This window comes from Aptenodytes forsteri, unplaced genomic scaffold (assembly GCF_000699145.1).
Source record: "Aptenodytes forsteri isolate BGI_AS27 unplaced genomic scaffold, ASM69914v1 Scaffold35, whole genome shotgun sequence".
Classification (NCBI taxonomy): domain Eukaryota; kingdom Metazoa; phylum Chordata; class Aves; order Sphenisciformes; family Spheniscidae; genus Aptenodytes; species Aptenodytes forsteri.
Window position 1 is genome coordinate 1,521,132 of NW_008795334.1, and position 21,936 is coordinate 1,543,067.

The 21,936-nt window shown below is 41.5% G+C and overlaps 1 protein-coding gene across 7 annotated transcripts in view; it reads right to left on the reverse strand.

Annotated features, from left to right (window-relative positions):
• LIMCH1 (LIM and calponin homology domains 1) overlaps window positions 1-21,936 on the reverse strand; it is a 115,948-nt gene that overhangs the window by 23,986 nt on the left and 70,026 nt on the right. For 6 of the 7 annotated variants that reach the window (XM_019472304.1, XM_009280130.2, XM_019472302.1 and 3 more), the window contains 5 exons: window positions 21,635-21,670; window positions 16,109-16,235; window positions 13,094-13,248; window positions 12,495-12,897; window positions 8,464-8,685 (listed from right to left, as the gene is read on the reverse strand). In XM_019472304.1, the coding sequence (XP_019327849.1) occupies window positions 8,464-8,685; window positions 12,495-12,897; window positions 13,094-13,248; window positions 16,109-16,235; window positions 21,635-21,670 (943 nt within the window). Of the gene's footprint in view, window positions 1-8,463; window positions 8,686-12,494; window positions 12,898-13,093; window positions 13,249-16,108; window positions 16,236-20,966; window positions 21,003-21,634; window positions 21,671-21,936 lie in introns of all 7 variants that reach the window. The other variant, XM_019472300.1, reaches the window with a different exon arrangement.

Sequence of the window (21,936 nt, forward strand, 5' to 3'; positions counted from 1 at the left end):
CAGCCTGTTCCAATGCTTCACAACCCTTTTGGTGAAGAAATTTTTCCTAATATCCAATCTAAACCTCCCCTGGTACAACTTGAGGCTGTTTCCTCTCATCTTATCACTTGTAGGGAGAAGAGACCGACACCCACCTCGCTACAACCTCCTTTCAGGTAGTTGCAGAGAGCGATGAGGTCTCCCCTCAGCCTCCTTTTCTCCAGACTAAACCACCCCAGTTCCCTCAGCTGCTCCTCACAGGACTTGTTCTCTAGGCCCTTCACCAACTTTGTTGCTCTTCTTTGGACACATCCCCCTCTGCCTAAAAGCGGTTCTCAAACTGGACGAGGCAGAGGGTGAAATACACACTCCAAAAAGGCAGCATGGAAAATTTGAGGACCTCCTCTCTGCCATGTCCACCTGTAAGCGCGCCTATACCAAGAGCAAACAAGGCACGAAGCTCCCCCTCTATACACACTCCAAGGAGGGACAGTCACTGGAGATGAGGCACAGGCCCCAGAGAAATGTTCCAAAGACTGCAAGTCCTGTGTCCCAGAGATTTGCCCCTTGCCATTCTGTTGCTCTTTTCTCCTCTATAACCCACCTCTCCCTTCCCCAGTCCATCTTGATGCCAGCCTGTGTTTCAGTGAGAGCTTTCTCACTGAAAGCCCAGCAGAACACTGCAACTAAAGAAAATGTCTCCTTCAGCCTCAGTTCTGGCTCCTGACATGACAGCAGCCAGGGGAGAAGCTACTGGAAACCCCTCCCGACCTTGCTCAATGCAGAAATAAGTATTTCTTTTCTCCATCAGGACAGCCAGGCAGCAGAACAGGCTGCCCAGACAGGCTGTGCCATCTCTGTCCTTTGAGGTTTTCAAGACTTGAATGGTCAAACCCTTAGCAACCCAGTCTGATCTCATGCCTGATCCTTTGAGCCTTTGCCTTTGAGCAGAAGACTCAGAGACCTACAACCTGAATTATTCTGTCATTCTACAAACCTCTGTAAAACCTAAACAAATGGCTATTATCGAGAGCTCAGGGTTTGCCCTAAACAAGGTAGATTTTAACTGGAAAAGCAAGAGGCACCTACCTGACAACTCTACCCACTGCTCCAAAGCATAAGCCCTTCCAAAGAAATTGTTGCAAATGTAAATAATTAATGTTTATATTGTTATTATTTTTGGTAAAGCAATGGAACTCACCCTCCACTCTCAAAAAGCAACTCTCCAAATGGGGGGAAAAAAAAAAAAAAGAAATCCAGCTTTAATTTCAACCTCAGAGGCTTTAGAACTATAAACAGTGATAAACTGGGGCTGATACAAAAAGTGTTAAACAGCGTTACACACACCCAGGTAAGTCAAGTGCCGATGGCATCTGGAGCTGGGGAAAGAGCACAGCCACACTGGCCTCTCAGAGGGTTTAAAAAACTCAGCAAATGCACAGACATGACGTACTTTTATCACTTCTGGGTCTAGAGTTACTTCGAGAACCTCAACATGGTGCTGTGTCATGTAGCTATCCTGCACAAGTGCAATAACTAAATCTACCCATAACCTATATCCAGGAGGTTGAACCAGGTATAGACATAGATGCTATTTATAGAAGTTCTTTCAAAGAGAAATAAAAAAAAAAAAAAAAAAAAAAGGAAAAGGACCAACTTGCTGCAGGAAAATTGAATTTTGCAATGGCATGCTGCAGAAGTTCTGTTCCTGCTCACGAGACTTGACTCTTCCTCCTCCCTCTGCTGAGCAATTAAATGCTAGCGACATACAGCTAAAAATATAAAACTGATTAGTAAGTAATTTATAAAAAAAATTAAGTCAACTTCACTGGGGAACTCTCTAATTCCCAGTATATCTAATTCTATTTATAATACCAATATCCACAGATATATGATACATTTAAGAAAATTCTTGTACTGATACAGCCGATAAAATGTCTTTTCTACCACAGACTATCATCATTCACTTTTCATAAATATTTTGTAATCAAATGATGATGTTATCACTGAACATGAAAAAGGCATACAAGCATTTCATTGTACCTAAGAGGATCATATTTTGACATGGACACTGAAAAACCGAACAACTTGGCAAGCGACATTTCTGAGGTGTTTCAGAGGAGCTCTCACGCTTTGGGATGAAGGACCAGACCCACACAGCCTCTTGGCACCACCCCGCTGCAGTCACATGCGTTCGTGTGGGCAGAGGTGTCATTTTGCAGGACCACAGAGCCACTCCATACGCTGGCTCTGCTGGAGGTGCCTACGAGGGAAGGTCACACAACACCTGCTGGTCCACCGCCTCAGGCAATGAAGCCTTCAAGGGAAGTAGGAAAAACCTTGCTGTGTAGGGGCCGTGGTTATCTCTGCCCCCAGATCCAGGCGGGTGTGAAGACTCTGTCTCGTTAACTCCTGAAAACTGAAGAATGCTGTCTACTTGGACTGGTGTTTTTATTACCCCATGCACCTAGCTACCCAGGAGTTAAAGTGAACTTCCCCATTTAGGATTTAGGAGCCTTAGTCCATGATGGAAAGTTAAATACCGTGACTGCAGGTGCAGTTATGAGCACATCAGTAACAGAGAACAAAGCAACACCTCAGTTCTGCTAACCAAGGTATCCATTTAACAAAGACACAAGCACAGCTGACTATATAGTGTTATCAAACACCTACTAGGCATGAAAATAACTTAGTTCAGTTTGTGGCAGACAGAATTTTTATCCCATAAACTAGGATATCAGTCCAAGTATTTCTTTAATTAAGACCATACAAGCCAGAAATAGCCACATTGCCTATTGCTGTGGCAGAACCTTACATCCTTACAAAACCCTAAAAATAAAATAACTAGGAACTCCTAAAACACAGAACATCACAACTACTACAAGAATTCAAACTCCAAAGGAAGTTACAGTAGAACTTTATTAACCCTTATTGGAAATTAAATCAAAACGTAGGTCAGGTAACACTACTTGTACACAAAATCACATGAAATATCGTTTACTGTATTTTCTATGAAAACATGACAAAACAAGCTGTCTGGAACCAGTGAGAATGTAGGTATTGGGAAGAATCAGGTTAGAACCACAGTTTAAATTCTGTAAAAACACTCCGGAATGAAATTGGCTGCAGTATCAATAGCCACATGTAGAAATTGCCTGACACATCTTTCAAACTTCTGTGACTAAAATTGTACACGTATCATTGACTTTAGAATTTTCATACGATGATTTCCTCATCAAAGCTAGCGTTTTCTGTTGTTGTGAGTTGTAACGGTGGCATGACCTTGGGCTGCCACAGCTAAGTGCCTTGCATGCTAGGCCAGTATAGTACTACAGCCAGAACGCTGCTCTGACACGTTAAGTCATCTGCCTCATCTGGCAGCTATGTAATGCTATACTCAGGCCAGCTATTACAATCAAAGATCAGGGTGGATCAGTAATTGACAGAGAAGCCTTGAAAGTGTTGCAAGAAATAGTGTTAAGTATTCCTGCTAGTCATTTTTCTAGAGTTATTACTGCTCAATTGGGATGTAAAATAAGCTCCTGTCACTCACAGACACTGAAAAGTGCATGGGTGTCTGGAGGATGGGAGACACAGACGCTAGATTCGTAACCACATCCTGAGCAGAGTTCCCTTCTAGCTGCTTTGAAGCTTTGCTGCTCTCACTTCTCATCCTAAACCTTCTTCCCTTCAGGTAGTCCAGCCCTCCACCCACCTTCCCATGTGTGGTTCAAGGCAAAGCTGTCAATCTGGAACAGATGTACTTACTCTACAAGTGTTTCTTGTAATGAATCAAAGAACAAAGACTTGTCCTACCAGATATGTACAAATCAGGATTTCAACCCTGCTCTCCTGTAGCTTGGCCAACAATCCTCAACCACAAGAAAGCTTATACTTTAATCTCAGTTCAATCAGGGGATTTTTGAAGATGAAGGAGAGTGTTACTTGGATATAGAAAAAAAGTTTATTTTATGCCAAGCATGCAGTGAGTAGAAATGGACAAGTTTAAGCTAGCTAGTGAAAAATTAAAAGAAAGCCAAAATCTCTCCCCACCATCACCACCTCGCCCTGATCTTTTTAAAGTTGCTGTCTATATATTTTTTTTTTTTTGGTTGATCAGAGCAAGGCTATAATTAGAGCTATAACAAGCCAATAATTTCTAAACGCTCATACAAAGATTGGTAAAATAGTGTGATGTTACTCACTGACAAATTAACCCCCTCCTACACAAATCTGCACAAATATTGTTTTAAAACAAAACATTTACTTTGCCAACTTCTGATTCAAAGAGATACAACTTCTCAGCATTTGTAATGTGCCTAATTGTTCTGTGTTCTGGAAAGAAAACACGACCTAATGGCTGACAGGTAGGACTGGGGTGAGGAGATGATTCTCATGCTATAATTAGAGCTATAACAAGCCAATAATTTCTAAACGCTCATACAAAGATTGGTAAAATAGTGTGATGTTACTCACTGACAAATTAACCCTCCTACACTAAAATCTGCACAAATATTGTTTTAAAACAAAACATTTACTTTGCCAACTTCTGATTCAAAGAGCTAGAGGATACAACTTCTCAGCATTTGTAATGTGCCTAATTGTTCTGTATAATGGAAAGAAAACACGACCTAATGGCTGACAGGTAGGACTGGGGTGAGGAGATGATTCTCATGTTATTGCCGGCATTGGCACTGACTGATCAGTCAGTCTTTGGGCCTTTGCCCCAGTTTTTCCAGCTGCAATAAGAGAGGTGTGCTTTACCTACCGCCTCTCTTAGCAGCACATCGCTCCACAAACACCAGTGGGATATTTTCATCCTGCTTATAGGCCAAATTTATCCTTTCTAGCCTTAAATCATAGGGAAAATTTCATAAGCTACTTTTAGTAAAGGTAAGGCTTTTGTAAAATTCCCCCCCCCAAATCTAAGTACTCTACCTATACACTACAGACACAAGTATAGTTTCTTGATAATATTTTTCTTTACCGTCCTTCCCACCTGCTGCAGCTTTTTGCATCTCATTTCATAGATTTAGGCAGGAGTTACCTATGTTTCCCAGGCAGTCTCTGATTGCCAATCATTATTTGATTCACATACAGAGGGGGTTCTCTATCAAAAAGACAACCGACACTGAGGTCTCACCCATATGAAATGATCCCTGCATTTCTCTAGCTCCCCAAAAACCTCAATCATATTAGCATTTTAAGTGGTGCAACTTGACTAAACCGTTTTCCAAACTTCAGACCAAAAGAGCTGTTGAAATACAGCTGCACAGCATCTTCCCATACTGCAGACGACGCCTGAGGCCAGCCGGACAGATTTAGAGCAGGGCTACAGAGCTTCAAAGGGAAGCCTGCCAGGCGGAGAGAAGACAGGACTAGTCCATTTGACAACTGAACTGAAACAGCAGGGGAGCAGCCATAAGAGGGATGGAGGAGGAGGAAGGGGCATGCAAAGAACAGGAAGAGAATCAGAAGGGGAGGACAGGAGGGCCAAAGGTAACGTATCTATGAAAAGGAATATATACTTCACAAAAGAGACTCGGGGCAGAAAATGAATGAATAAAATACAAACCCAAAACAAATCTCAGAGCAACTAGAGGGGGAAAACCCCCTAGAAACAGCATCTCAACAGGCAGAGGAAATAGTGCCTGTGAATCTTATTCAAAGCCTGGGAAGGACATAGCTAACAAGAACTATATCAATAAAGTATACAAATAAAGGCAGTGAAAGCAAGTTTAGAAAAGGCTTTGAAAACATGCTCAATTTGTAAAAGTTTTCTCAAGGCAAAAGAAATGTAGTCATTTCTTCCATTCCAGACAGCTCTGCTTCTTCATCTCAGCTACTTTTCTATCCCTGTTTCTGTCATCTTCTCCTCCTCTCCTAAAAATTCAGTAGGGTTAAGCATCAGACAAAAACTATAGCCCTGGTTTCTCCTTGCGGGAGGTGCTACAGCGGCAGCTTCAGAAGGCTTTCTTACTTCCAAGAATGTGTAGCTTGGAAGCCCCATCCTGCTGGGGAAGAAAGCAAACCCCTTCTTCCCCTCTGGAGGGCTCGCAGTGACAGCTAGAGTTATTCAGCATCCTACTCAGCAAGAGGCCACGTTTTATGAGGCGTGGGACAAGCCCAGGAGGCTCTTTTCTTTCCTAATTTGGATTCCCAACCTTCCGAGGAGGGGTTATACCTTCAGAGAGGAGTTTAGCATTTCGGACTCTGCAGATGCAGGCTGACGTTGTGTTTGTCCAGAAACCGAAGTAAAATAGGTACAGGGAGAAGGCTGAGTGAAGTGAGTCCAGCGTAGCTGCCCGATTCTTGCAGATAAGGCCCCAGACCAATTGCATCCATATTGAGCTGCCTATCGCAGTGCTGGTCTGTGCCCCAACACACACAGTAAAGAAGTCAAGCATCAGTACCATGCCCCATCTCTGTAACCTGGCATCTAAGCCCTTCCCATCCATGAACCAGGGCACTCCTGTATGCTCAATAGCTAATTTACTGCCCATGCCTTAGTCTAATGCATTGGGACCTGGAAAATTAAAACGAAGCAGCTGGGTAAAGAGAAGCAAACATCTAGAAGGAACAGAACCTGTAATCTTATCTTAGGCTGGCAAATTCCCTTCTAGCCACAGGCAGGTCTCCTTCTCTTTCCCCCATCACACTCAGTGTATTCCACTTGTTTCCCCATGTAAGATCCCCCTCAAAGCAGTCTCCTCTCCTTGCTCTGCCCTTGACATGCTTGACACACATACCTTTGCTTGAAGCACCAGGAGTAATTATAATGATTTGCACTACCCAGTCACATTATTGATGAAATCGTGAAGCTAGCGATAGAAAATCCTTAGTTAGAGCAGAGAAACTCTGTCAATAGCACCATTTGGGTGCACACTCCTCCTCTCTAGAAGGCTTCATCATTAAGTGCACTCAAGCTTACAAACCAGGAGGTATTCTGCAAATGTCAAGAGTCACAAGGAATCTAAGAATTCAGTTGGCCTCCTCTGCCAATATCACCATGAGGACTAAGACACTGGAAACAGAAACCGGACACAGAAAAATCTGCGTTCAGCTGGCCACATCATCCTCAAAGCTGTAGAAAGGGAAGGATGAGAGGGCATCAAACAGGTACAAACACACCCAAGCCCTAACAGTGGCTTCTGTTGCTGAATTTCCTCTCAACTCTTCCACAGCTACACTGGTCTGGAAATCCTAAAAAAGGAGACAGTAACACTTTCATTCGGCTACTTTTCTGATCACCATTGTGTTTCTAATCTACAGCAAGCTAAGGCTCTTCCCTATCCTCCAAACATTCCCATTACCAGCTCTCCCATATCAGATACAATGCTTACCTGGCTTTTCCCTTACAGCCAATTCATTCTGAGCAGCTTCTGCTCTGCCATCCCTGCCTGCTTTCCTGCAAATCATTCACTTTTGACTCTATACCAGTTCCCTCTGACAGGATCAAGTCCGTGCTCACAGCACATCCCAGCTCCCGTGCTTGCTGCAGGCTCCATGGCTTGGTTGTCCATGGCCAGAGACTGGCATGAAGCAGGGGAGTAAGATAAGACACAAGGCCTTTGGCATGAATGAACCATCACTCCCTGGGATAGATTCCTGCCCGCTCCCTGTTATCCATCTGGCCAATGCTTCGATGAAATCTGAGATGAAAGCAAAAAATCATCATACTCCAACTCTCACCACATCTCCGATTCTCTTTGTTGTTACACAGAAAAAAGCAGTGAGAATTCCCTCTCCTGCCACTTGTATGCAACCCTTTTACATGCTTTATTTGCAGGCCGGTCCTTATTTCTTGTTTTGTTTTTACTATCTACTTTTATTACAGCATCTAGATTCCCGCTGTGATATGCTCAGTTTTATTCCTGCCTTTTTCTCTGGGGAAGAGGGGGAGAGAAAGATGAAAAGGTAAAATTAATTTGTTTCTTTGATAAAGCAGTTAAGCAGCATGTTGGTCCCCCCGAGCATTTCAACAGCTTATCCCCTTTTCTAATATTTCTGAGAGGGGAATGAAAGCTGAATGCTCAAAACTGCCAGCACATCCACATCCTCTTCTTTGAAAATTGAAAACTGAGACTAATTATAATGGCTCGCACAGTCCAATTATGTTGCTGATCTAATCAGCTAACATCAGGAGAAGCGCTGAATAAATCTGCACAATAGCTAGGACACAGAGTCAATTTCTCCCTGGCCCAGCACATTTAAAGCATGCTTATCAGCTGCATGACATCCGAAAAAAAAGAGATGCTGGCTGCAAAAAATTTTTTGAATCTTCCCTTCCCATTCCTCTACCCACATCCCAAAGAAAGAAGCCTTTAATTTACAAAGGATTTTTTTTTCCCCCCCTGGTCTGGGCACACCCTCTTGAAATAAAGCAAACATAAGCACTTGGGTTTCATTAGTTAGTGATTAAATACGTTATGAGATAGAAAATTGGCAGAGAAAGTAAGGCTGGTTTGTTTGTGTTGGTCTTACTGTTGGCTCTTTGTGCACACTCTGAGTGGCAGGCCTCTGTAAACTGAGCTCAACACTTGTGGGGTCCTTCTTCAACTCTACCGGGGGCCTGTCCCCTCTGGCTACTCCGTCAAATTTCAGAGATCTGCTTGGCGAAGGAGTAAGTATTACTGTTGTACACTCTTTATCCTTCTCTTCCACACCGTTGAAATTTTCTCCATTCATGCTGACTTTTCCATCTACCTGCAGAATACAGTTAATAAATATGCGGAGGCGATTAGCATTCAAAGGAATTTAGGAAATTAGGACTTCAACATGATATTACAATTGTTAACACAGTCTGTGCCATCAGTGAAGGACAGAGCCAAGCACACATTTCATTCAATGGGCCAAGATAGAAGAAAACCCTAATTCTAGGGGGGGTCATAAACAAAATACAGACAGAAGGTAATAATTTTTCTGGATTCCCTGGTTTCCCACATTTCATTCTCCCAGTAACATACAGACACCCTTTGTGTGTATCACAGATCAATGGATTTTAGAAGAACAACAAAGATTTATGTTAAATTTAGACAAAAACTGCTGGGTTTTGCATTGCCTCATGCAAGAAGCAAGCAGGTTCTCCAGGACTAATTACGCTGATGAACTGCTATGTACCCTGACGACCTCACCACAGTATTAGCAGACAGTGCTTTCTGAAGCACTGTCATGTGAACTTTGAAGGGTCAGGAGCAGCAGAGTTCATCCACTTGTTTCTTTACTGTTCATAACAGGGAAACAAGGAATGAACAAATAAAACTGGGCATTCCACCTTCTCCATGAGGCCAAAAAATAAATAGCTGCTTTCCCAGAAAATGATTTTATGCCGTCTCCATGAAAAGGAGAGCATAGAAACAGTTTGTTCTCAGGGTCAGGCTAGCTCCTTGGTGGGCATATATTTCCGCTAAGGAACCCTTAAGCAAGGAAGAAAATACAAAATAAGCTCTAGCTTCTTCCTCTGCACTGATACAGCTTCCTCTCGGGACTTTAATACTTCGCAATTATGTTCTGAATGGAGGTGGCATGCAAAGACTTCCTTCAATTTGAAGGGCTGTTTGTAGAAGCCATGGTATACATGAAAAAAGTCTTGCTACAAAGAACTCACAAGCCATTCACCGTAAGAGGGCCCAGCTGGAGAGAGACCAGGAGAGGACCAGGTGTCAGCAACACAATATTGCTCCTGCCTAGCTACAGCACAGATGTTTATAGGCTTGTCAGCAGGGGTGAGTTTTAAATAGGTTTGAAGGAGGGCTTTGCTACTCTGTGCACAGAGATCCTTCCTTGCAAAACGGTCATCATGGGAGACAATGCAAAGGTGAGGGAGTAAATACGGACAGACTCTTCTCTGCTAATCATTGGACTTTGGGGAAATAATGGCATAGATCAGTGATTTCTTAGAGAAGCTATCTGGGATATATATGGTGCTTAGTCATTTCAGATTTCTCCACAGGTACTGCATAAACAAAAATCACGTGTAAAAACAAGCTCAGAGGTAAGCCATTCCATGGGGACTTTTAACTTATTTCACTGTTATTGAAAACTGATGCAACAAGTGTCAAAACTGCTTATCGAACTGAAACACAGTTTAAAAAAAACAAAGTTCTTCCCATCTCTTCCTCCCTGCCCCACTCCTTATTTCACCATTTACTTATCTTCAGTACTTTACTTCTTGAGTAAACAGCTTGGATGCTTCAAGAGCAGCACTCCAACTTAGTATATGCCATCAGTGCTAAACTGAGGGCAAACTCCTTCCGTCGACGACTTGTATACATGCATCCAGAGGTCTGTTCTCTATCTGAGGGTGATTAATTAAGGGGCCATCTCCGAGGTGCTGGGCATCCTCAGCTCTGATGGACATGCAGGGAGGTGAAGGCAGTTAGCACCTCGCGTGATCAGCTCCCAGGCAGAGGAGAAACAGCCCAGCTCTGCAAGCGGTTTCACCCCTTCTGACTGCTTTTCAGACGAAAAGGTTCCCTCCCTTTCCTCACTGCCATCATCCACTCAACACAGTACCACTCTTAGGGTTTATTTCCAAATGCAAGTGTGAGCAGACACTGAGCCCCAGGTCTTCTGGGACTGTGTGCTGGATTATCTACTAGAGAGGCAGGTCATGAAAGATCTCAGAAATAAAAAAGCCAGGAAAACTCTGGCAGGCCGCACCATCCATTTTAGTGTCTCTGTTTAGACTAAGACATTTCTCTATTTATATTAGGGAGGAAAACCAAATGTTTGAATGATCAGGACAGATGCCCTGGCTGCAGAGTTAAACAAACATACTTCTTTCCTTCTGATCTGGAGCAAGTCAACACATTGTCACCAGAGCCAAGAAATCATCGACAGACTGGTGTTTCAAGGGAAAATAATGCTACAGCTACATGTGCTAGGGAATGATTCCTACTGAGACAAATCACATTCTTCACATCAAGCGAACAAGATCTAGAGAGACTTTTAATGGTGGTTGGTGGGGGGTAGAAGCATCCGTGGGTTAGTTTCTCCCCACATACATGAACTATATATGCATTAATGTGAAGGTGATACACACATGTATCTTGGTCCTCTGAGGAAAAAAGTGGCATGGATCAGAAAAAAACCAAAGATCTGTGGTTCACTGATGTCTAAAATGTAAATTCTAGGGGAATACCAACTGAGGTATAGGAGAAATAGGAATTACCAGTTTCACATTTCAACTAGGAAACATGGTGGGGGGGTTTCCACAAGAGCTGGGACAGACTTCAAGAAATTACAGACATCACAAGATGCTTTTTCACTAGCTATACAAAGCTGACTTTTTTTTAAAAAAGTAAACAACCTGAATATACATGGTAGCAATGCTACTGGGACATCAGCAGGGCTGCAGGGACCCCTCCATGCCACTAGCAAAGTACCAGATAGCAATGGCAGACACAAGGGGACCAGAACTCTACAGGCTGGGGGCACACATGCCAGTAGGCTTCGCACTGCTTACAACAAGGCTACAATGAGACCTCGGGAAGCTCCAGTTTTGGTACAGGCACTGTGAGAAGCAGATTTCTTCAAACTTGACTTATTCTGGCCTGTTCTCTCTAACACATCCCAGTTCTTTTTCTTCATCGTTGGTTCAGTACCTTACTCCCATTCTCCACACCCACCCAGTCCAAAGATATACTCCTCAGGTTTCATATCCCAGTTAGTGTCTTTTCTTCTATCCCCTTCCCCCACAAATCTCATAGCTGGCTCCCTATTCTAGGCAGCCCTGCTTTTGTCCAAGCTCTCTTACTTCCTTTATTCCCATCATCTTTGTGCAGTTCTTGCAACCCAACGCAGTCGCTCCCCCTCTCTCACCAGCAATCCCCAGTTACACCGTTGCCCCAGTACCAATCTGTTTCCCTAAACCTGCATGGACAGCCTATATCCCCTCTTTACGCCAGCAAAGCAGCTTTCCCCATTCATCCCTGGTGAGAAGCATGTTTAGGACAGAGTATCTTTGGGCAAGCTGGCTCTTGACTCTGAAGGAGCAGGGGACTCTCCACACTGAATACATGCACACTGCAGTGTTTCAAAAGCTTATGACTTGGCTGAATGGGACAGACTTGTTTGATATGGCAAAAATCAGACCCCTGACAAAAGCCAGTTCAGGTCTTGCTCCAAAAGTCAGGGCCTACACGCTCCCTGCCCCTTCCCTTTTGTTTATAAACAAAAAACATGACAACATACTCTTTCCTACCCTCTTTCTCAGAAAACGCCTTGCTTTTTTCTTAGAGCCCCCCCTTTCCCTGTCTTTCCCCAAAGAAATTTAGCCTGAGGAAAAATGACCAGCACAAATATTGCAGTCTGAACAGGTCAAGTTTCTAAGAAGGTTGGTAACCAAGAAGAGACCACTAGACCGGGCAGCACAGAGCACGAAGCTGAGTTTTATAACATCAGAATGCTGCAATCATTTTCTACTTAATTACATTAAACATTTATATGTTCAGATGATTTAGTCAGGATCTCTTTGCTTCCTGATTGATTTTGGGGAGTGCAACGTATCCTACCTTAAAGTTCTTTAAAACTTCCTGTGTATTTTTGGGTTGTGAGTAAGGCTTGGGTGTCAGCATAGGCACAGCCTTGGAGACAATGCTTTTGCTGGGAGATGTGCGGCCCGCCGAACCACTGGGCTCTATTTCAGTGGTGGGAACAATAGTTGCTTCAACGGTGGCAGTGAATTTTGGAGCAGGCAGTGACTGTTGCCTTAAATATCTCAGAGGATTTGGGTCTTTCAGTGGGGAATTTGGCTCCACTGAATGGCTTCTTTCCAGAATTTTTGGCATCTGCAAACGCTCAAGGACAGCTTCACTGATAGTGAATCTTTCGATGTACTGCTGGAGGATGCTTTCAGCCTCCTCTTGTGACTTTGCATTCTTGTATGCCTCATGAAGCTCCCGCTCTCTTCTCTCTCTGCAAGGGAGACAACACAAGGGAGACCATCACATTAAAATTAATGCTGGAAATCACTCCTATTTCCTCTGCTCCATCAACGTCCTTCCCTCTCCCTCACCCCAGGCCTGCAGGCATGGCTGCCCACAGTTACCTATCACCTATGGAGCACACAGTATTTTCAGACATGCCACTGCACTTCAGTAAAACAACGTACTTCTCTTCCACAATTTCTCGGTAGGTTTTGATGCTTTTTCTGCGCTCATTCGTTCCATCTCCAGACAATAACCTTTCCATTTTCTTCCTTTCAGCTTCTTTTTTTATTAAATCCTGTGAAGCGCTCCTTCGACGACTCTTCCACCGAGCCAGGTCCTGTGAGAAAAGGAAGGCACCTGAATGCAGAGTTGCAAATAGCTAAAAACTGGCCACAGAAACCAATGAACCCAGCCAGCCGTTTTGCAATACTTGTTCCTGGTTGTGGCCCAGGCTCCCATCACCTGCAGGCAGCGATGTTTATTTTAAAAAGAAAAGGAGATTATACCATAAAATGAAGATGTTGCCTGACTGATTTTTCTCCTAACAGCAGGATCCAGTAAGGATTTCATAACTCCACTGGTGTATTTTCTTCTTGACTTTGTAGTGTAGCAGAAGCACACTAGGTAATAACACCAGGAAATTTGGCCTAAAAGGACCAGCCAGGGCACTCATTTCCACTCAGGCCAACATTAGGGACAAAACCTGATTCCCCAGGAAGATGAAGTAGAAAAATTATGTTTGGTGAAGAATTTTAATAATCAGATGTGTGGGAGGCAGGAGTTCATTGGAGGAAGGGATGTCGTTTCATCATGAACTACAGCCGCACTGACAGTCTGCCTTGGAGAGCTGATAGTCCCACACTTTGCCCATGCCATCAGCCAACTACATGCAAGCCTGGTTGGCCCACGTTCTTTTTTTTTTTTGACAGAAAAATCCAGTGAAGCATCCAAACTTAAATTCTTCCTCATGGGCACCTTCCAATAGTTTGGACCCAGATCTGAGTAACACAGGCTAGGGACTAAAGTGGCTCACACCTGGTTGGTATGAGACATGGCAGAGCAAAAAGTCTATGGTTTGTATCCAGCTATATAGGTATGTCCTTGTTGAAGTAATGATCTTACTCTCTTTGGAATCTGCCTGCCCAAAATTGTCCAGAAGATCCACTGATTCTGGTTCTTTACCTGTCTTGCAAAACCAGCCTGACACTAAACCAGAGAGTCACAGCAGAAACCTGTTACGAACACCTATGTCTTGCATCCTACTTGGGTTATGAATTCACAAGTCCTGGAGGGTACAGACACAAGATCTGTTTCACAGTAAGAGTATTACAGAAAAGGAGTTTCCTAAGCTGTAAAATTTCTTTGCAGCCAACTAGTAAGGGAACAAAATTTTATATGTAAAAAATAACCTCTACAGAACGTCTGCAAAGAAAAATAACTTCCTAGGTAACTGCAAAGGCACATTTGTCATTAACTTTACAACATCAGGAGATTAGTATACAGATTGTATTTCATGCACTTTAACAAATTCTGGTTTTAATAAAAACCAGAGATTCTGCACACATACTCAGTTCAAAGGCTATTTCATTAATTACATGGTTTTCCAAATATTTTAATTGCATTTTTATTGGTAAACAGCAGAAGGTACTGCAAGCATAACTTATTTTATTAAAACCAGGAACAAACCTTGTCACTTTTAATTTAGCTTAAAACCACAAATTATTGACGTTACACTCAAGGGAATGCTCATTAAAGTATTTCTTCACATGACCTACATATATCAGCCTATAATCCCCTTCTTGAAACATAGGCCTTTCATTTTCCTCAGTTACTAATTATTCTCTTTGAAGTACCAAAGCATTTCTTTATTCAGCTACTCCCACTATTGCCTATTGTTTGGAAATTAGTTTTTCATTAGCAAATTTCCTAACATAAGCCCTCCTCCTCTTTTTGTAATTAAAAACTAGACATGTTTATCTTTTCCAGCTCTGATGCTTTAGAATAACAATAATTAAAAAAAGCCATGAAACTGTTAATTGTTGGCAAATTTACAGCATGGGCATATAAAAAAATATCTGACCATGAATGCGGTGTCGTCTCCGTAATGCCCTTTGAATGCCAAGGACATTCCAGCAAGGGCATTTTTAGTGGTTCTTCAGAACTTTTAGTTCAGTGTAGAAGGTGCTGAGGGCCTGGAAAACTTATGCACTTCAGCTCAGAGGATTTTCCATTCAACAGCAAAGAGTTCTCAAACCTCTTGAATGCTTTTGGACTCATTCTTATCTCTGCTGGGAAATTATGGCTTCCCACACATACAGACCTCTCAGCTGAAATCCTTCATTGTTCTACTACGAAAAGTTATTTCTTAGTTGTTCTTTTTTAGACTTTTCCTCAAATTTTCTACCAAAAACCTCTCTGAGGTGTTTCACAGTAGCTGTCCTTATAATGTGAAATTACTGTACTAGCTGCTTGAAGGGATATGGTTTTTTGTTGTTTTTTGGGTTTTTTTGGTTTTTTTAAAATTAAAAAAAAAAATGCCCAAAATTCCTCATTTAAAACCAGTCTTTAGGAATGAACAGGATTGATACTAAAACTCCTGATACTAAATTACCTGCAAATCATGCTTTTCTGTCTTTACTAATTTGCTGAAGATAATGCCAAATGCCAGGACAGCTTAAAAAAACCCAAACATTGAGGAAAGAGGGTTTGGAAAGGACTTGTAACCCAAGCATGGTGTAGCTAACTTGAAGGGTAATTTGTTTGTTTGGACAAAATGGAAAATGTTAGCATTTTCTGTATCTGTGCAAATTTATTAAAGCCAAGTCAAACCTATTTATTCACTGTCCTGCTGAGTCTTGTATTTTGTCACTTTGGGCATTTACTAATTATAAAAGTTAGAGAAATCAGCAGTTAGAAGCTGTTCTGCTTCCATTTTTAGCTAATCACAGTTTAATTACATTTTTTAAAAAAGCAAAATACGTGGTGCACAGGCAGAGGCACCAGAAGACCTTGTATTCTGTAATTTACATCAAATTATGAACTTCTATGCTTTTAGCAACAATCCATTGCGGGGGGGAGGGGAAAAAAGCTCCTGATTATTTTAGTGCTAGGGAACAACTGTAGATTTAGCAGGTTGCACTTGTTTGCCTACCTAGCTGGCCTCAACGCCAGCACTGCAGACAATGTTGCATACTCACATCTTGCCATCTGGTCTCATCCTCTTTCAGCTGGTTGTGTACGTTCTGCAGTTTCTCATGGCGAGCTTTGCTATGAGGCTGAGTCACAGCTTCTTCTTCACATCTCATGTCAAACATGCTCATACTCCTAAACAAGGGGAAAATAAGAAGTGCGGCGTTATTTAGAGGCTTATATTGCTCCAGCTTGTTAGAGCTAAAGCCACATGAGGGTGTACAGCAGCATCAGACACCTGCACCATTACGAAGCTCCCAAAAGCAGCAGTCCCCCTAGAAAGACCAGCTAGCATCCCTATGGCTCCCACATAGTACTTCAGGAATTATACTCCTCAACTTTCTCTTGTTTTTGTTAGTTGACTACAACTTTGCCTCTCACTAAGAAGCATTACTAACATTACACCTCCATCAATAGTTCTTATTAAAATCATTCTATTCAGAGCAGAGTTCAGAACATTTTACTTTCTGAAGATTTGTTTCCCAATGAGTTTTCAAGACCCCTCCAATTAACACCACAGACAGAAGTTTACATTTCAGTGTAAAACAAGAGAGGCTTGAGAAGTATATTAGGGGCAGCATAGCAGGCTAAATGCTATGGCTACAAAACTGGGGAGAGCCTGCCCAGAGAAGTACACGCAGCACAAACAGCATGGTGCTTCCTCCTTTCCCCTCCCTGCCTCGAAGAAACTCAATGCTATCAGCACCAACTTGTTAATACAGCTAGCCTAACAAGGAAAAGCTGACGTTCAGAAAGAAACTGTTTTGTCCTACACATTCTATTTCTGTCCCTGACCTTTGGAGACTTAAAGGAAAAAAAGGTCATGGTTTGATATTATACATCAATTCATATTATATAAAGATCTTCACATGAAGATAACGTACTTATTACTCCCCCCCTACTACCTATTATTAGTAAAACATGACCTCAGTTGTGCCATTAAAAGCAAAAAGAAAAAAAAAAGCCATGCAGTTCCACATGAAGTGATTTCACAGCAGTCTTCAAACGATCATCTGTAGCTTTAGGTGAGCCAACGAGCCAACCAGCAGGAGAAGCACCCAATGAGGATAAAATTGTAGGTGGCTGTGTCCACAGTAATCAAAGTGAATAGACACAGAAAGCTGTGCATATATATATTTAGCCAACATTTGTATTCAGGCAAGCAAAGATGGGAATGAACCACTCTCAAGGGAAAACTGAAAGATCTAGACAGTGGATGGAAAAGGCCATGCACAGATCCCATCCTGTTAGTAGGTATTTACTCAGAAATGAAGGACAGAATACACATCCTATTGCCTTTAAGCACGAACAGCGAGGTTAGCGTATTACTGTGCTTCACCCCTTAAACAGAATGCTGAGTGGTACACTAATTTGGGTTTCTCTGTGGGTAGTTTAAGGGTTGTATTGCTCAAGATTGGATTGCAGCACTCCTAAATAACAGAACCTAAAAAGATGGCAAGTTTTGTTGTTTTTAAAACTAAAGGCATACCACCTACTAAGGAACATTTAAATATCAGTCATATTTTGCAGACTGGTGAGGTAGGCTGGGAGATGCATAACTTGTAATGAAGTCACCCTTAAAGGGTTTATTCCAGTTTAAGAGCTTTTGAAACCCACACTAAGAAAAACCTTTAGTGTTAAGTATTTACCACCTTGTGCCTACTGGGTCAAACTGGTTGTGTAGCTCCTTTCTTGTACCCTTCCCACATGTCAGAGAATGTTTCATTCATACACAGTAGAAGAAAACAGAAGACCTGAAATGGTGGTAACTGGTTCTAGTAGAGTGCACGAGTACTTGCCCTCTGCCATTTGGGATGGGAAAATAAAAATACTTTCTACCAAGAATCCCCTGATGTCCTGATGAAAGGCTAGTATTTATTCCCTGCATTCATTCGGGTCTCTCAGGGTACACAGAGACAGCAAAACTAAAGGTTTTATGGCTACTAACAATGCGGTAAAAAAAGGTACTCTGGAAAAGGCTTCAGCCCAGGCCAGGAATCAAACTATACGCTACAACCCCACGTGCACCTTCTACTCTAGTTGTCACCTCCTGCTGCTGGGCCTTCATTGCCATGGATAAGCGACCAGGTAGGTTCAAACATCAATTCTGCAGCAACATGTTATTGCGCAAATGTATCTTCCCAAGAGAGCAATCTGAAGGAGTCACATCTCAAAGCACTGTGCTCTGCTCTGACCAACATGTAGTGACCATTAAGGAGAACCACCTACTTTCCTGAATACATGGACAAGGCCAACTGAAAGGTCTACATCAACTTCTCTGCCTGACAAGTTCATCCTTAGAAAAGAACCAAAGAGGCCAAAACTCTGAGCTTCTGCCAAAAGACACTTCACTATGAATCCCACATCATTTTGTCCTATATAAACTACAAATAGCTCCAGCCCATCACCAACACCTGCATGAACAGAACTAGATTCACTCCTTCCTTCAACCATGTGCTGGGCCAGCAGGCACACAGCATGCACGTAGATGGGGGAGATGTAACTGTACCGTATTCATGCTCATGAATTTTCTGCCATTAGCAAAGCTCTGGGGATTTTATCTAAACTCTGTCTGGAATCAAGAGACCTTCCTGCTGACCAGTGTACCAGACCTGCTGTTCTAACAAAGATCTGGGAAAAAACACTGTGCAGACCAACAGTGTATTTTGGAGGGCTAGATCTTTGGGATGATGTGATTTTTAAGTTATGCTACTTTATTCTCTCAAATTACAGTTCTTGTCAGTGATATCATGCAGCAATTTTTTTTTTTTTCTTTTAAACAGCTCTGAACAAGTGTTGGATAAAAAAAGTCCTCAAGGACTTGAGTGTTCAGACTTTTTAATTTGAAAGTGAGAAATAAGGTAAAAAACGTCTTTTTATGAGAATTTGTTAAAAATCCTTATGCAAGGCATTTATTATGTGGCTGCATTACCATTTTACAGGCATGCTAAGACTTAAGAAACCCCAACAAAACATAAAAAGCAACAGACTGGCTAAAGAATCAGACTCTAGTAAACAAATACTAAAAAAATCTCAGCTCACTATTATTTGCTTGTCAGGCTTAACGTATAAAGCATAAGCCTAAACTCACACTGGACTGTCACACTACCACCAGAATTCAGCCCCATCTCTTCGGGAGATGGGAATGGGGCTGCTTAGCAGCAACACACTAAGTATTGCCTCTTCTGGACCTTGAGACAGAGCAGGGCTGATGACAATATCTAGCATTCACTAACCAGCGAAGGGAACTTTGTCAGTCTAATAAAGGGGTTTCTAGTTTTGCTCCTGGAATAAACAGCACCTAGTCTAAGACTGAATTCAAGTTACAGAGTTTTCAAAGGAGACTTGATAAACATTTTGGATGCATTTTAAATGTCAGTTCAATTTATTTTTCCTACTTGAGAGCCAAATTTTTTTAGATTCTTTGTAAGTACTTTGTCTTCAGAAGGAAAAACACAATCTTACGTTTATAAGAACTTAAGAGACAGTTTAGGAAAATAGTTGCTCTGAAACTGTGGCACATCTGGAAATGATGACAACGAGGCTTTAACATTTATTGTTTTGCCTTTTAAAACAAAATCAGAATCAATACGGAATAAACAATATAATTTATTCATCTTTGCTACTCTCACATTATACAACCAAACGCCTTCCAAAGCCTCTTTGAAGGCATCTCCATGTACCTTCTCTCACGTTTGCATTTAATACAGACATGCAAAAATGTTGGAAAACAACTGAACAAATCAGTCAGGTAGGCTTTCTGAAATGGCAGGGAAGTCTCCATTGTTAAGTATAACACTTCTGTGTTGTTATGCTCTTTTTATCTCATCTCTTCATTTGACTGAACAGATTTCTGCTGCTTGAAAATGATCACATTTACTCTGTGGTCAGAGGACACAGGCTTTGCTCAGCATAAAGGTATTACAGATCTTGTAAAGAATATTCAGCCCGTGATTCTAGCCTTTATCATTAGAGGAAAGGGTGAAACATTATATATGAGTCTCTGTATATACTTGTTATTAAAAAACCCTCCATGCTGTTTCTATTTTGTGATTTAATCTGGGAGACAGATGTGCGTTTCTGTGAACAGAAGAAGGATATTAAGGACATTACTATGTGGGTAGTTCCCAACTATTTCTTTGCTTCTAAATGCCTGCACTTTGTAAGAATAGCTAATACTTTCACAGAGCTTTCTAAATGGCATTGCATACTATTCTGAACTACAGTTTACATGCATATACACACAATTAAAATGTTTGAGTGCAATAAATGTCACAGTCCTACTCCTTCTGCCAAAAGTAAAGCATCAAGGTGAAGAGCTTAAAAAAATGATGTTTAGTATATTATTAAATTAAACCCAACCTAGAAGGGATTCAAGAGAAAGTTTTTAAAAGACAATAAAGGAACAGCTGAAGACGTATTTTCCTGGTAATTATTCTGAAGATCACAATGGATTTTATTTTACTTTGGGATTTCATTTTTCTTCCTGTATAGGTCATACTTCATTTTTTTTCCTCAACACCCAGCCCAGATTCAACCCAACTCTCTTTACCTGTAGCTGATTAGAGGCAATGGAAATTCAGAAGAAAAACAAAAGAAAAGAAAAAAAGAGGAAACAATACTTTAAGCAACAGCTGGACATTAGTGTTACGCTCAGTTTTTATGGGCTTTTATATAAAAATTATTTTTAGCTGCAATGTAAGCCATATTGCATTCCATTTTTCAGTGCTTTTCTGAAAAATTTATTTGCTGGAACACTGCAAAATAATAATGAGGCATCAACTGCATTTTAAATTAGTAGAAAGACGGGAAAGCATGCAGTGTAAGTTGTTTAAAATAAAATCTTGTGAACACAAGACAACTTACTCTGCGTCATCAGACACAGCAGTTCTGGGGCCGAATCTACAAGACCAAATATAAAATTAGAGTGTTGGTAAATACATTAAGTAGTAGTTGCAACTGGACCCATACAATTTGGGTAACTGTCACTTTACCATCCAACCTGTACTAGTAAGGCTGACCAAAAAAGAATCATACTGTTCAGGGATTACGTATTCAGCAAGCAAGATTTAACCTAATCATTTGGAGGTCAAACTACGTAAGAACACCACCCATCCCTCCCTGACCCCATACTAATGCCCCCATTATAAAAATCTGCTGAAGTATACCTAAAATGGGTGTAGAAAATGGTTATTGAAAATAGACAATATATTAACATTTATATTGAGTGCCACACATGCGATGAATGGAGACAAAACTTAATAGTTACATTCCACAGCAGTGCTCAGAATCACCGTTACTGAAGCAGGAAGAGACAAATATTATAGTCAGAAAGCGAGCCACAGGATTTCCTTTTTGTTGTTGTTGTTGGAGCCATATTGTTCCATTTTTCAGTGCTTTTCTGAAAAATTTATTTGCTGGAACACTGCAAAATAATAATGAGGCATCAACTGCATTTTAAATTAGTAGAAAGACGGGAAAGCATGCAGTGTAAGTTGTTTAAAATAAAATCTTGTGAACACAAGACAACTTACTCTGCGTCATCAGACACAGCAGTTCTGGGGCCGAATCTACAAGACCAAATATAAAATTAGAGTGTTGGTAAATACATTAAGTAGTAGTTGCAACTGGACCCATACAATTTGGGTAACTGTCACTTTACCATCCAACCTGTACTAGTAAGGCTGACCAAAAAAGAATCATACTGTTCAGGGATTACGTATTCAGCAAGCAAGATTTAACCTAATCATTTGGAGGTCAAACTACGTAAGAACACCACCCATCCCTCCCTGACCCCATACTAATGCCCCCATTATAAAAATCTGCTGAAGTATAC